Source organism: Vulpes lagopus, chromosome 3 (genome assembly GCF_018345385.1).
Source record: "Vulpes lagopus strain Blue_001 chromosome 3, ASM1834538v1, whole genome shotgun sequence".
NCBI classification, from domain to species: domain Eukaryota; kingdom Metazoa; phylum Chordata; class Mammalia; order Carnivora; family Canidae; genus Vulpes; species Vulpes lagopus.
This window is the reverse complement of record NC_054826.1, coordinates 68,978,902-68,994,067: the sequence shown is the minus strand read 5'-3', so window position 1 is coordinate 68,994,067 and position 15,166 is coordinate 68,978,902. Positions and strand designations below refer to the sequence as shown.

General features: G+C 41.2%; 1 protein-coding gene across 1 annotated transcript; it reads right to left on the bottom strand.

Annotated features, from left to right (window-relative positions):
* Positions 1–2,486: 2,486 nt before the first annotated feature.
* ATOH7 (atonal bHLH transcription factor 7) lies at positions 2,487–3,932 on the bottom strand. The gene has a single exon (XM_041747314.1). The coding sequence runs from the start codon at positions 3,475–3,477 to the stop codon at positions 3,019–3,021; it is 459 nt and encodes a 152-aa protein (XP_041603248.1). The 5' UTR covers positions 3,478–3,932; the 3' UTR covers positions 2,487–3,018.
* Between the last annotated feature and the right edge of the window lie 11,234 nt (positions 3,933–15,166).

Genomic DNA, 15,166 nt, shown 5'->3' with positions numbered 1-15,166 from the left:
ATCTACAATCTGTTATGTATAATAACATACAAATCTAGGGATCCCTGGGTGGTGCAGTGGTTTGGTGCCTGCCTTTGGCCCGGGGCGCGATCCTGGAGACCCGGGATCGAATCCCACGTCGGGCTCCCGATGCATGGAGCCTGCTTCTCCCTCTGCCTATGTCTCTGCCTCTCTCTATCTGTGTGTGACTATCATAAATAAATAAAAATTTAAAAAAAATAATAACATACAAATCTTAACTTCAAAAATATTTTACGCTTGTGCTATCCAAGTTTCTACTACATAAATCATAATGGATTTCTCAATGTATAGTTTTTGGAGTTTTATCAAAGACTGGATTTGTTCACTGAGATCCATTTACTTTTCCCTCAAGTGTCTTCCAGGAAAAAATAGTACATCAAGTGGGGTAGATAGCTTAGGGATTTGGTAAGAACTAAATTGCTTCCAGAGGGGATCCTGGAAGCTCAACAGTTTAGCGCCTGCCTTCGGCCCAGGGTGTGATCCTGGAGTTCTGGGATCGAGTCCCACATCGGGCTCCCTGCATGGAGCCTGCTTCTCCCTCTGCCTGTGTTTCTGCCTTTCTCTCTGTGTCTCTCATGAATAAATAAATAAAATCTTAATACGTAAATAAATTGCTTCCAGAGATTTCAGAAACCCAGAACAGGCAGTCATAGACAAAATATTTAACAGATAGATTCCCATTCTTTTTGGAGAATGGGGATGAGGAAGAAAAAGCATGGGATTAGAACGCCACCATTTTAATTAAATTGTTCCATTTCATTAAGAAATTACTGTTAATAACAAAAAAGAAATATTTATTGAGAGTTTATTCTATCCCTCTACAGAAATAAAAATGAAAAGCACAGTTCTCTTTTACAAGGCATTTATAGTCTAGAGAGTGGGATATGAACTCTACTGGAAAAAGGACTCCATCTTACTATATTTTTGAGAACTTTCCTGATTAATACATTTTTTTGGTACTGAATTTACTCAAAGTCTACAAATTTACTGGGTTATTAACAAAGCATTCTGAGCCTAAATAATAAACTATTATGCCCAACGAGTACAGAAGGCAGATGCCCAGAGACTTTCCATTACTTCAAGTGCACACTGCAGTGTGGAGTGTGGCCAGAAAGAAGCCCTGGCATCATCTCTTCTAGAGCTGCGTAGTGTGAGCTATAGTGTCTTCTAAGAGCCTAAATGTTTTAGTCTCTAATTTGTAGTGAGGAAGCAAAGTCCTGAGCCTCCTCAGTTTCAAATATCAGAAGGAAAGGGAAATGCAGCATTGGCTTCTCAAAGCTTTCTAGATAGAACACTTGTGATTTTATAAGTTTACATTTATGCTCTAGGGAAGACAATTTCACTCATTACAAACCAAACGGATTTTGATAATTAGGGACAACTAAGAAAGTAAAAATACAATGGAGACTTTCTATAAGATAAATTGCGACTAGGTGGCTGCATCTGATGTTAGGCATTGGAATCCATGATAAGTTTGGGGGATGTCACTGTTGTTCCTGTTGACTTGTGAAAATTGCCAAATGCACACAAAACTTAAGAGTCCTGCCTTTTCTAGTTATTATTTCTAATTATTATTCCTTCTAATAATGCATGCAGTGCTGATGACCACCAAGTCACTCTTTATTTTAAGGGTTTGGTTTATTCATCCAATGGTTAAGCAAATTTATAAAAGTAATTCAAATACCAATACCATGCATATTATTTTGCTCTAATCTTGATTAGCTTTGATGGTAGTGATGCCCTTTTTGCTCCTTTTAATCAGAAATCACTTACATAAGCAACATTTTAAGATTTCTCAGTGCTGGTCATATTTATATATATAATATTAATATATATATATTCCTATATAGGGCAGCCCTGGTGGCTCAGCGGTTTAGTGCCACCTTCAGCTTGGGGTGTGATCCTGGAGACCCTGGATCTAGTCTCACGACCGGCTCCCTGCATGGAGCCTGCTTCTCCCTCTGCCTATGTCTCTGCCTCTCTCTCTCTCTCTCTCTCTGTGTGTGACTATCATAAAAATAAAAATAAAAATAAAAAAAATAAAAAAGTATATATTCCTATATAGGAACAAATATGTATTTTGGGTACTTGTAAGGAATTAGTAGTAATTGGCTTAAATAAAATATTGAGGAATTGTGTATCTACTTACTTAAAAGCTAAATATTATTTTGACTAATTTAATCTTTAAAAAAACATGAAAAATATATCTATATTTCCAGGTTCACAGAGAAAGTTCTCAAATTAATTACTTGTACACTCTCATCAGCTTGTCTTTTTTTTTTTTTTTTTTTTTTACAAAAGGGTACATTTGCCAATTGATGCAATTAAATTTAAACATTCAACATCTTTATTACTCAGGGAAGCACTCAATCGCTCCTAGCAGGGCACTTGGCATGAAAAACAAACCCACATTTTTATTTATATATTACAAAATCTATTTTTAATAATGTATACATTAAAAAATACAGAGACTCTAGCCCATGTACTCTAGCAAAAGGAAAGTATGAACTACTTCATGCATACACACACAATGCACTACGCATAAATGCATTTACACGACGGGAAGGTAATTGTTTTAAGCACACACAAGTGATGGATATTCCAACTTCATCCGAACAGGTCAGACTCACAAAGTTTAAGAAGCTGATGGTTTCTCGGAGGACTGAAATTGCAATATAGCCTAATCCTATTTTTTTAAAGTCGTGTTCCGTCAAAGTAGTCCCCCCCACCAAAACAAAAGGGAGGAGGGGGCATTATTTTCACAGCAATCAAAACCATTCACAAGATCCATTAATGAAATCTACAAGATACTAATAAGGAGGAAAGAGAAAGGCAGTAAAATCGTGTCCGCAAGACCGGTGATGCAAATAAAAGCAACCCGAAAGTCTGCTATTTTATTCTAAGGGTGCATCCGAGGCCACCTGCTGGGGCGGGGGCCGCGGCTCCGGGGCTCCGGAGCTCCGTCCCGGGGCATCCCACCCTGGCAGGCCGGGCGCCCTAGCTGGCCATCTGGAAGGGCTCCGGCTGGAAGCCGAAGAGCCTCTGGCCGTAGGGCTCGCTCTCACTCGGCAGCTTGGCGCCCGCAAACGGAAGGTAGTGGTCGCGGCCAAAGTGCTCGCAGTGGAGACTGACCCAGTCCCGCTCCGAGCCGAACCGCTCGGCCTCGGCCAGGATACGGGTCAGAGCCATGATGTAGCTCAGCGCCATCTGCAGGGTCTCGTACTTGGACAGCTTTTTATCCTGGCCCCACTGCGGCACCACCCTGCGCAGGCGGTCGAAGGCCGTGTTGAGCCCCTGCATGCGGCGGCGCTCGCGCGCGTTGGCCGCCAGGCGCCTGCGCGCCGCGCTCTCCAGCCGCCCGGCCCCCGCGCACGCGCCGGCGCACTGGGCGCCGCCTGCGCACGGGGCTGCGGCGCGCGCTCCCGCCGCAGGGGACCCGGGCTTGCAGGACTTCATCCCCCGGCCGCGGGGAGCGGGGCCTGCGCGCGAGCCGGTGTACGGAGCCGCTTCCCCAACGTGGCTCTCCTGAGCGAGTAAGTCATGCACGGAGCCGACTTGCGTGGAGTCAGCGTTTACAGTGGGGAGCGCGCCACCCCGCCTCACGTTACTGGATAAACCAGATTGATGTCTCCTCGCTTGCTCGAGTTTAGGGGGAAACTAAGGTGCTGAAGACAGAGTCATTTTTTCCCCCAACGTGAAGTTGGAAAAAGAGAAGGGAACCTTCTTGCTGCGGAGTTTGGTGTGGCCGGTTTGGGCAGGGTCTTTCGGGTCCTCTGGGAAAGCACGAGACTTCTTTTTTTCAGGAAGACGAAATCTTTCCAGATGCTCAGAGAGGGAGAAGGAGCGCTTTTTCCCCCCGCAGTCGCTGTTGGAGAGTTGCTGGATGCAGCTTTGAAGGAGGAGGATTTATAGCCGAGGGCGGAGGGAGGGAACAGGTGGTGGCAGGTGGGCGGGCGTCCCTCGGCTTCCATCTCAGCACCTTCCTACCCTGGGAACTGCAGGGGGGAAGGGGGACGACGCACAGCAAAATCCTGACACTACAGCCTTCGTCTGTTGAAGTTCCTCCAAAGCTATGTCCAACAGTAACACACCATCTGGAGTGGCCTGGCTGTCCCCGAAAGAATAGCGGGGTGGGGGTGGGGAAAGAGCTGGGTCCATCTTTTCCCATATCGACGGGCAGCTTACATACCAAAAAAAAGTGACCGATGTTTTAAAATTATTGGAAATTATTTGTGTGAACATGTTGGTCTCGGAATTAATGAGCTATGTTAGGAGCTAAAAAGATTTAGCTTTGTCAAGATGTATGACAATTTTGGTTAATGCTGGCCTAATGTATTGACATTTTTACTCTAGCTCTTAAGTAAGTCGGGACAAGTGAGCAGGTCCTGATATTGCAGACCTGGAATTTTACTGTGCAAATGATTTGGCTATGTTCTGCGGAATAATTTATTGTAACATATCAAAAGATGTTAATGGTATATCGAAAAATACTATTCTGATTATATAGTTGGATTGCATGAGTTTGGATACTTAGGCAAATTAACTCAGGATTTATACTCCGTTTCCCTTGAAAGAGGTTCATAGATGTTTTGGGTACATATATTGAGATGATTATTATTTAATTTGACATTTAAATCTAATAAAACCAATCAGAATGCACATATATGTGCAAAATGGAAACGTCTAAGTAATTTGTGAGATTTAAAAGAATAAGTCCAAAAAAATATAAGAAAATAAAAGAATAAGTCCTAGTGAAGGAGTTTTTTCCCCACCTCATAAAACTGTAAATATTTCATACTCTGTGAATGTTTCAGTTATATAAGCTGTCCTCAGGAACAGTAACAAAGAATGATTTCCACTATTGATAATGATCTGATTTATACAGAGAACCCATTAACTTGATTCTCTCATCACAGCTTTTTTCTAGCTCGTAAGGAAGAGTAAAGTGGCAAAGAAACCAGCTCCAAATAGATTCAAGCCAGGATCATTTCTGGAATCTTCAGGAATACCAAGTATGTCTCTCTCCTTTTGAAATACGGATTATATCAGCATATTTCTTAGATATTTTTTGTTTAATTCAGTTTTCAACAAACTCACAAATCAGTCCTCTTACTATAACTCTCTTCCCTCACCATTGCCTCAGACTAAAATCCTATTGTGAATGCTCTGACTCCCAAGTCCAGTCTTCCCATAAATAGTTGATTAACCCCAGCTGAAGCAATGACAGTGAAATGAAGTTGAGTAACACGAAGACAATAGGATGCGATTGAACATTAATGATATCCAGTGTGACAGATGTTGAACTTTTGTGTGGAGCCACTCAGCTCTGTTACTCTGAGTCCTGATAGTCTTAGTCAGGAATGGTAGTCCTGTGATAGGAAAGACTGTTATTTCATCATCAAAATATATTTCATCAAATATATTTTTTGAATTTTTATGGAAATCTGCCCTATTAATCCTGTTATTTTTCATGTTCATTTATCTCATCCATTTCCCCTAAGGAGCCTCTTCTGTGATACTCTTTGGAATGTTCCCCCACAAAACATACTATGCACTTATTCTGGAGTACTACTGATCAAACTGCTAATAAGATGCATGATTTTAAATAAATAAATAAATAAATATTTGTTTTTAAAGATGCATGATTTTTCAGGCCACGTATTAATGTTTGGAGAGATTATAGCCTGTGCACTAAGAGAATCAAAAGCACAATTTGAAGAGAAAAAGGAAAAATACCAGTATACACACAGCACATAAGAACATAAACGAACAGATATCTATGACATGAAATCGATCCAGGATAGAAAATATTACTGTAATAAAAGGGCCTTAGGCGGCATATAGTGTGTACAGTAAGACATTTCCCAAATGTATTCTGAAGGACAATTTATTAGTACTACAAAGAGGGTATTGGGGAAAGGATTTCATTGTCAAGTAAGTTTGGGAAACATATCCACTATCTCTTCCTTGGAGAGGCATGAAGCAAAATTGGTAAAGTTTTTGCAATTCCTAAGGTACAGAAACCTAGACCTTTTTGAACACAGAACGCTTTTTTCCTAGAAAAGCCTTTCACAAAGTTCCTTGGAATACACTTTTTCAAACCTGCTCTAGTACCTCCCATATATTTTATAAAGGAGACAGTGAGATATAGAAACTAAACACTATGCTCAGGGGTATTAAGCAACTTAATGACTGTATTAAAATCTCCTGTATCCTTTGATTTTAGAGGCTTTCAAATTACAAAATCACTTAATACAAGCCACTCAGTTTACAGTGGGGCAACTGAGATCCACCAGGGACTTCCTAAAGTCAGACAAGTCAATAGTAAAGGTTTCAGTAATAAAATTAGAAATTTTGTGCTTAACAGAGAGTGTTATTTATTTTATAACCCTAATTTCGGGCAGCCTGGGTGGCTTAGCGGTTCAGTGCCGCCTTCAGCCCAGGGCGTGATCTTGGAGACCCAGGATCGAGTCCCATGTCATACTCCCTGCATGGAGCCTGCTTCTCCCTCTGTCTGTGTCTCTGCCTCTCTCTCTCTCTCTCTCTCTCTCTCTCACATGAATAAATAAATAAAATCTTAAAAATATATATATATATAATCCTAATTTCTAGCACAGTACCTAGTCAATAAAAGGTAATGAATGACACAAATGGAATGGCTAGAAAAATAAATTAGGTAAATGATAGATGTTAATCACAAAGAGTGCATTCCTACTGAATAACCCATATAAAGGATTTGCTTTCCCTCATATTGTAAAGAATACACTCATTAGCTCCACATTTTGAATGCAAAATTGCAAAGAAGCAATTTACTTACTAAAAAATATAGCCATTTGAGCCAGAAGAACATGCATGTCAGAAACTTCCACAATGTTTCTATACTGAGGGTATGATCCTACCAGGTGAACTGGCAGTTACTGTATGTCTCAGGGTTGGCCTGATTTCAAAACTGGAGATGGGGCAGGGTGAGGTGGGGGGTGGGGGGGTGGGCAGAGAATAGAAAGAGCTTACACCTGTAGGAGTAGAAAAATAGGAGAAACACTATTTTAGAGGAAAGATGACAAGGATACAGGGGTTCCTGTCCCAGGCTCCAGACATGATTACCTATCTCCAGAAAGTATGGGCTCACCTTAGTGCCCCAGGTGATTCTCCAACCCTCATCACTTCACATACTGCTTGAAAATTCTGGCTGGACAGTCTAATTTGGTTTCTCATCGCCATGAACCAGACTGACTTGCATGGTTTGGGCTCCGCATTCACTCTTCTCCATCGTGGATCTTAGCCTCCTCTTAGCGTCTGGCGTAAGCACCATCTTTGGAGTCAGTTTTGAGTCCTGTGTATCCTGTCAACTAGCTTTGTGCTCTTGCACAAATCACTTCTATTTTTCCATCTGCAAAGTGGAATCATGATACCTACCTCACAGGGCAGTAGAGAGCATTAAATGAGACTCTAGCTATAAAGGACCCTGCCTGGTCCCTAAGAAAGTCACTCTTTAAATGACGGCTAGGGCAGCCCCGGTGGCGCAGCGGTTTAGCGCCGCCAGCAGCCTGGGGTGTGATCCTGGAGACTGGGGATCAAGTCCCACGTCAGGCTTTCCTGCATGGAGTCTGCTTCTCCCTCTGCCTGTGTCTCTGCCTCCCTCTCTCTCTCTTTCTGTGTCTCTCATGAATAAATAAATAAAACCTTTTTAAAAAATAAATGACAGCTAATACTCCATGCTGTGAGTAGTTTTTACAAATGATAATGAAAATGAACGTAAGGAATAATTTTTTAATCTTTTACACATAAAGCTACAGTTAGCCATGTGCGAATCCCAGCTGTACAAACTTGGGCAACTTACTTAACTTCTCTATGCCTCTTAACTTTATGTGTTAAAAAGAGGGTTAATAATAGAGCCAATCTTACAGACTGGTATGAGGATTGGATAGTTACTCTTTGTAAACACTTAGATCTGTGCTTGGCATACAATTAAAGCAGTATAGGTGCTTGTTTGGGTAAATAGAATGACCGATGGCAGTTGTTCAGTATGTGGACTAGCCACCCCTCCTTTCTGCTCATTTTTGCTTTATTTTCCTGCTTTTCCATAGAGAGAACAGGAGCAGGGAGAGAAGAGTAAATTCAAAGGAGTTCCTCTTCCCTTTTGTTGCTCAAAGCCTTATTGGGCAGTAAGTTTGGTGATTTCATTATAGTTTGATGTTCAATTTTATGGTTACAGACACATATTTTAAAGTGTTAATGTTCAGGGGATGCTCTATTTTTCCAGTGACTGGAATATTTGCATTCACCATCCAGGGCCTTCCCTTCCTAGAACAGAGGTATTTGAGAAGACAAGTCAATAATCATGATTTCTTTTCATGGGACTAGAAGCAGAACAAAGGGAATCAATCTGAGGGATGTGCTGCACTGTTCTATGGTAAATTTGGGCCATAAGCTGTGTTTCTCAGAATGCCCTTCCCCGTATAGTTCTGGATTTGAGGTAGGCAAAAGGAAGTTATGTGAGCTTTGGGAAGCAGAAGAGAAGCCACCATGCTCTGAACATCATTATAGGTTAGAGGCCATGAAAGATAGTCACAGAGGTGCAGGTGGATTCCAGTTTGTTCTTGAACTTTTTCATTGTGTATCCACTCTTCCCTCCTGACTGCCAGCTCTACTGAGCAATACCTCCCCACCCAGTGTTATTTCAGTGGCTGGATATACATGCCTTCCAGACCTCCGTGCAAGCTCTCACTCTTTGACCAAAGCCAAGGGCTGCTTAGTGACTATTCCTTGATGCTTCAACAACCCTTGCTGGACCCTTGCACTCTTAGTTCCTTCCTGGTGTAAGTCGTCACCTTTGTAATGAATTCCTTCTTCCAAAATCTGCACCGTGGCTCTGTTTCCCTGGTTGAACCCTGACGGGTACAAGGAATCTTTTATCTAGGCAACAGCAAAGTCACAGAACCTATGCATTCCCAGCGAAGACCCTCTACACTGATGCCTCCTTGTCTGTGTGTTCACCAGTAATTACTACTTCCATCTGTTCAGTCCTGTGCCAGACAACATCAGGGTTAAGACAGCCATTAGCCTAATGGAATTCACAATCCAGTTGTGGAGATAAGACCCAACACATCAAAAAACTAACCCTGAGTAGTAAACCAGGGTTATGGTCTCCAAACAGCACACAAGATAGTCCATTAGAATATGTGAAAAGATTAGAAATTCTGCTGATACTTATTTTACCTCATTTTAAAAAAATTCTATCCTGGGATCTATTTATAGTATACAAAATATAAAAACTTATTTATATATGAGTATGTACTTTGCTTTTTTTTCTGATAGCAGTATATGATCAGAAAAGCTGGGACCACTGTCCTAGGGATGAGGCAGTACGTGATTAGTACCATTAGGAGCTCAGAGCAGAGAGATTTTACCATGCTCTGGAGGAAGAAGGATTTCAGCTGGTGACCCCACCTCTCTGACATCATCTCTTACTGCTGCCCCCTCAAAAGGCTGCTCCTCCTCCACTTCCCATGCTTACCCCCACCTTGGGGCTTCTTCCCTGGTTACTCCCTTGGCCTCAAATGCAGTTTCTCCAGATCTTCCCTGGCTGGCTTGGTTGTATCATTCAACTCCTGGTTTATCCAGAGTTTTATGTCCTTAGCTGCTTGTTTGGCAAGTCCAGGAATTCAGCAGTTTCCTCTGTACTGTATCTCCAGTATAGTAGAATTGTGTCTAGCACAAAACAGATGCTCAAGAAATATTGATTGAAGAAAAAAAAGAAGGGAGGAGGAAATGATAGACCAAGGGACCCCACACACAAAGGGAGAATAGACACTGTTCCCCTTGGAAGATAGCTCTTTCTCTTCCTGCTAATACAGACTCTTTGGGGGGGGGGGGACTGCCCTCCAAAAGCAGTGGCAACAGACCTGCTGCTTTTGTGTCTGCTCTGAAATTGTGGTATTCGCTGTTTCACAGTAAGCAGGTGGCTTACTTCCCCAAAGGGTGGCTCTCATTACAATCCAGGTTTCAGGCAGTACCTGAGTCAGCTCAGAGTAAAAGCCCAGAGGTCTTGCTGGCCCAGGCCAGCCGCTGATACCTGCTCCCTGCCCCCAGGGGGAAGTGGTTTTCTCTCAATTTTAGTTGGTGTTGCTTTTTTGTTTCCTTGTGCAGTTTCAGCAACTTGGCTGAACAAGTTTTTCTAAATGTCCAAAGACTTAGGTCTTTTAATTCTGTATTCCTGTTCCTCCTCACCATCATGTTTGATTCTTACTTCCCTGTCTGTGCCCCAGCCTCCTACTGACCTCCACTGAGCAGGGAGCAAAAGGATAGCATGCCAGCTGACCAGGTATCTGTATAAGATTCCTGGCGGTGACTAAGTGGAATCCAGCACTGGTAGCCATAGGAGTATATACACTTTCTATTCATTTGACAACCATATCTCAATTTGTTTCATGGTTTCAAACTTTCATTCCTTTATTCAACAAATATTTATTGAAGTCACTGTGTGTCAGGCACTAGAAATAGCGTTGACCATACTGCAAAAATCTCTACCATCGTGAATATTTAAAACTGGTATTGTTGGTCTCTGTTTATGAATTTGTTTCCTGTTTCTCCAGATAGCTTAAAAGTTCTTTGAGGGAAGGGGCAAATTTCAGATACCTGGGTCTTGCAAGAGTGTTGGATAAATATGTATTTGCTCCTTGGTTGATTGAAGTTTTTATTCAGGCTGACCTTAAACCAAAGAAACCAGTATCATCACCATAATAAAGTAATGCCTTGAGAAAATGCCAAGTGTTTACCAGGTGTTAATTCCTATCTTCACAATACCCTTTGAGTAGAGACTGTTATAATCTTCATTTTGTGGCCAAGAAAACTGAGGGCCCTGATAAAACCAAATTCATAGCCAGTGAGTAGACTTGAAACCCAGTTCTTTCTCCCTAGAGCCCATGCTCTGTGCTGTACTGGGTCCTGTCTGGAAGACCTGTGATGTTAGGGACAGGGCCTTAGTTGCCCCAAGTGCCTAGAAATTATGACCAGCACATAGCAGTTGTTCATTAAAGTTCAGAGGACTAAGGGTCTGCTTCAACCTACATATACCTCCCTAGCCCCAGGACTTGATCACTTCCACATTTCACCATACCTATAGCTTCTTGCTTCTGCATCTCTTCACGTATCCGATTCTTAGAAGTCAGTACCAGATGACAGAGTCTAACTTTTCAATACCCCTGTGACCCTGGACTTCTGACCATCCCCCTCATAGGCCAAGTTCACCAGAGTCAGCTCTTCCAACCCTGGTGCTCCATTGCTTGTTTGCATGTTTATCTCCTCTTCAGTGACCTAGGCAACTGAGCACCCTGTGCTTTGCCAGTCATGCAACCGTGCTGCTGACTGCACTGCTCAGATGACAAGTGATGCCCTCAGCCCCTCCCTCCAACACATCTGTCCTAATCCTCAGTGGCTAATGTGCACTTTCCATGTAATTTGTCACTGTAAGTCACTTGAATCACTTAGCAAATTTGCTTTGCTACTAACTGACGAATAATGAATTGCACTCCAGGAAACATAGGTTCATGACTCCATGCCCCCGATGGTATGCAGGATGCAAGTAAGTCATCTCGGATGAAAGCCAAAAATTTACTTAAATACTTGATAACTTTAGGCCAAGAAATATCCCTAGAACACAAGTTTTCTGCAGAAGCCCATTATGAGAACCTCTTACCAATTCAATCTCCCCAGTGTCCTCAGACTCGAGTGGGTCAGAGGAATTCCAGAGTGTGACTCTAGCCCCCAGTGCTTCCTTCCTCTCATGCCTTACTTTACCCAGAAGATCAGCTTTATTGGTATCTCAAAAAGTATTCTGAAACTGTTACCCTTCAACTAAGAAAAGGAAACTCTGGCTTCAACAAAGCTATATAGGCATTTTACTGGAGTACTCTTCAGAGCTTTCACTATGATCATGGTCTTTCTCAGCATGAGATATACAGAGTTCCCAAATTATGTGGCCATGGAAACTCTTCATCTCAGAGGTTATCCAGAGAGCAGTGTCCACACACAAAAATTTTGGAAAATACAAGTTGAATCCATAATCTTACATTTAAGGAAAAAGCCTCCTTAAAACATTTTAGTGTTTGATTTTTTTAAAAAAAAAATCTGAAAAAAAAATAATAAATAAAATAAAATAAAATAAAATAAAATAAAATCTGTATATCTTGGAGTGCCTGGGTGGCTCCGTTGGTTAAGCATCTGCCTTCAGCTCAGGTTATGATCTCAGGGTCCTGGGATTGAGCCCCACCCTGATCAATAGGGAGTCTGCTTCTCCCTCTCTCTGGCCCCTCGCCCTGCATGTGCTCTCACCTCCTCTCTCTCAAATAAATAAAAATTAAATTTTAAAAAAATCTATATATCTTTACAACTCAAAAGTTTAACTTGCAATTTTGAAATTAATGAACTAATTCCTTCTCTTCTATATTCTAGTCATTCTTTTGAGTCCTGAAGATTCCCTAATAAAGTTACTTGAGAGCATGTAAATTCTCTGGCAATGCCAATGGTGAGATGAATGGTGAGAAGTATGTTAAGGCTGGAAAATTTTTCAGGGCAAAAAACTGTCGGGAAGATAATCAGAGGTTCACTGCTCAGCCAGGTGGGAATTTGACTGTAATTAAAGGGACACAGAAAAGGAGAGGAGTGCCAGTAGAGAGAAGGGCATTGGCGGCAGGGTCAGATTCAATCTGTCCTAACCCAAAGTTATTGCCCAAAGCTTAGTGGTAGACCCATGCCTGCAAATAACCTACCTCTGTTATTTGAGTGCTTCTAATTATTGTCCAGTTGACCAACTAAAAAGAGTTGGAGACAGAATCAGACACTGTATGCCTCCTAATGGAAAAACACAGCACCTGGTATATCTGCTAAAAAATTGAACCTGAATGTTATTAGGCCTCTGTATCTAACAATAAATTTGTATGACATTTAGGAGACAGAGAAACATGTTAAGAGATACCATGGGAAGGCAGTGAGCAAAATCCAGAATTGAAAGTCTAAATAGGACAATAACTGGTTTATCAACAAATATACTGCATGAGAAAAAAGGAAAATCAAAGTGGGAACCTATGGAATTATAAGAGACTAGAACCATATCAGCCATATGTAAGGTGTGGATTTGGTTTGGATCCTGATTCAAATAAACCAATTTTACAAACATTTATGAGGCAATGGGGGAAATTTGGACACTTGTTGTATATTTAATAATAAAGAATTAATAATAATTTATTATTAGCAAGTTATTTTAGATTCAATAGGTATCATGGTTACATTATTTAAGTCCTCATATTTTAGAGATACATTCTGAAATATTTATAAATGAAATTATATGATATGTGGAATTTGCTTCAAAATAATCTAGGACAGAGAGAAACAGGTAGAAGTATAGGTAAAACAAGATTGCCAATGATTTAATAATTTTTAAAGCTGGGTGATGGGCATATTGTGGTTCATTATACTATTCTTCCTGTCTGAAATTCTGCAAAATACAAAGTAATAAAAAGTGGGGTGTCGTGAGTTGATCATACCATATGAGCTCCTGAAATTAGAAAGAAATTAGTCAATAGAAAATTTCCATTTCAGGGTTATATTGGGTGATCCTTCAGAAATGAGGACATAATTCAGAATAAGAGCAGTGTTTCTTTAGGTACTAGTGGTCAGCATCAGTGCTTTGGGGACAAGGAGGTGACCCTCTTTGCACTTCAGTCAAACCACAAAATCTGCTTCTAGATTCCCAGAAGTTAATCCAACCCTTTTCTGGTTTTATCCAAGACCTGCCAGGATACATCTAGCTGCTTCTCCCTGGTCTGATCCTAATCCCTTTATCTACCAAGTGGGGAGGAAAGGAGGGCTGAAGACAGAGAGACAAATGGAGGGCCCAAGAGTCCTCAAGGGGGGAACTCCATAAGAAGATTCTAATGCTAATTTATGACATGGAAACATGAAAACTCCAGGAAGCATGGAGGAGTGAATCATATGGTCTATGGTAAGCTAAAACAGTACCACTGATATTCTGAATGGCTCCTACAGAAGTGAGAATGGATTGTGCTAAGGGTGGCCATCTAGGAGGAGCTTGATCATAGTCATGGGGAGAGGATGAACTCCATGGCCAGAAAAGAGAATAAATTGAACAGGCCCTAACAAGAACTTGTGTCTTTAGCTCTGCTATGGAGTTAACCACCTTGGTGATATCATGTGGAAAGTCTCCCTATTTGAAGGACCTGGGAGAGAGACTTTGATCTTTTGCTCTGGGATTTTGCCTACCTTCAGAGTTGTCATTGATAAAAGGACCCAACCTCAAATTTGGGTCCTCAGGGGAAGCTCTTCGGAGAAGATGGAGGAGCTAAAGCCTTCCCAGTCTGAATCAGCACCCAAACATGGATTAGAAGGTTGGATCCTATGGAAGAAGCCATTTCTAGTAATAACAATAGGAAATATTGGCCTGCTTCACCAGATGATTGGCATAGCTGAGGCTGTTCCAGTTCATCACTGAAGTTAATATTGTAATTCCTAAAGAATAAAATGGAGGCGCCTGGATGGCTCAGTCAGAAGAGCATATGATTCTTGGTCTCAGGGTTGCTAGTTTGAGCCCCATGTTGTATGTAGAGAGTACTTAAGTAAAACTTTCTTAAAAACTAAAAAAAAAAAAAAAAAAAAAAAAGTACTTGGATTTATATATTTGTGCAGATTAGATGAGCCTAGGATCCTTGTCCAGAGATCTTTGACATTTGAAGAATTAACACTCCAGTGTCACTTATTCTTGAGAAAGCCCACTTGGTCATTTTGTGTAGGCATGAATTTAAATCCCAGGCTTCCAGACATAGATGTAAACCATTAGCCAAGGAACAAATCCAGCTGGTTAACCACATGGTACATGCATCTCCATGTAGCCTTCTAGGTCTCATGATTGAATTCACCTTTTATGAGGGAAATTCTATGTTATGATGATATTCTCAAGGTTGGAAAACCCAAAAGTTTTGGGTTAAACCACTTGCAAACATCACAAGCCTACTGTACATTTGGGTTAAACCACTTGCAAACATCACAAGCCTACTGTACAAAACTCACCTCTCTCTGCCTCTTTTTAAAAAGTTTTCAGAAAAAAAAAATAAATAAAAATAAAAATAAA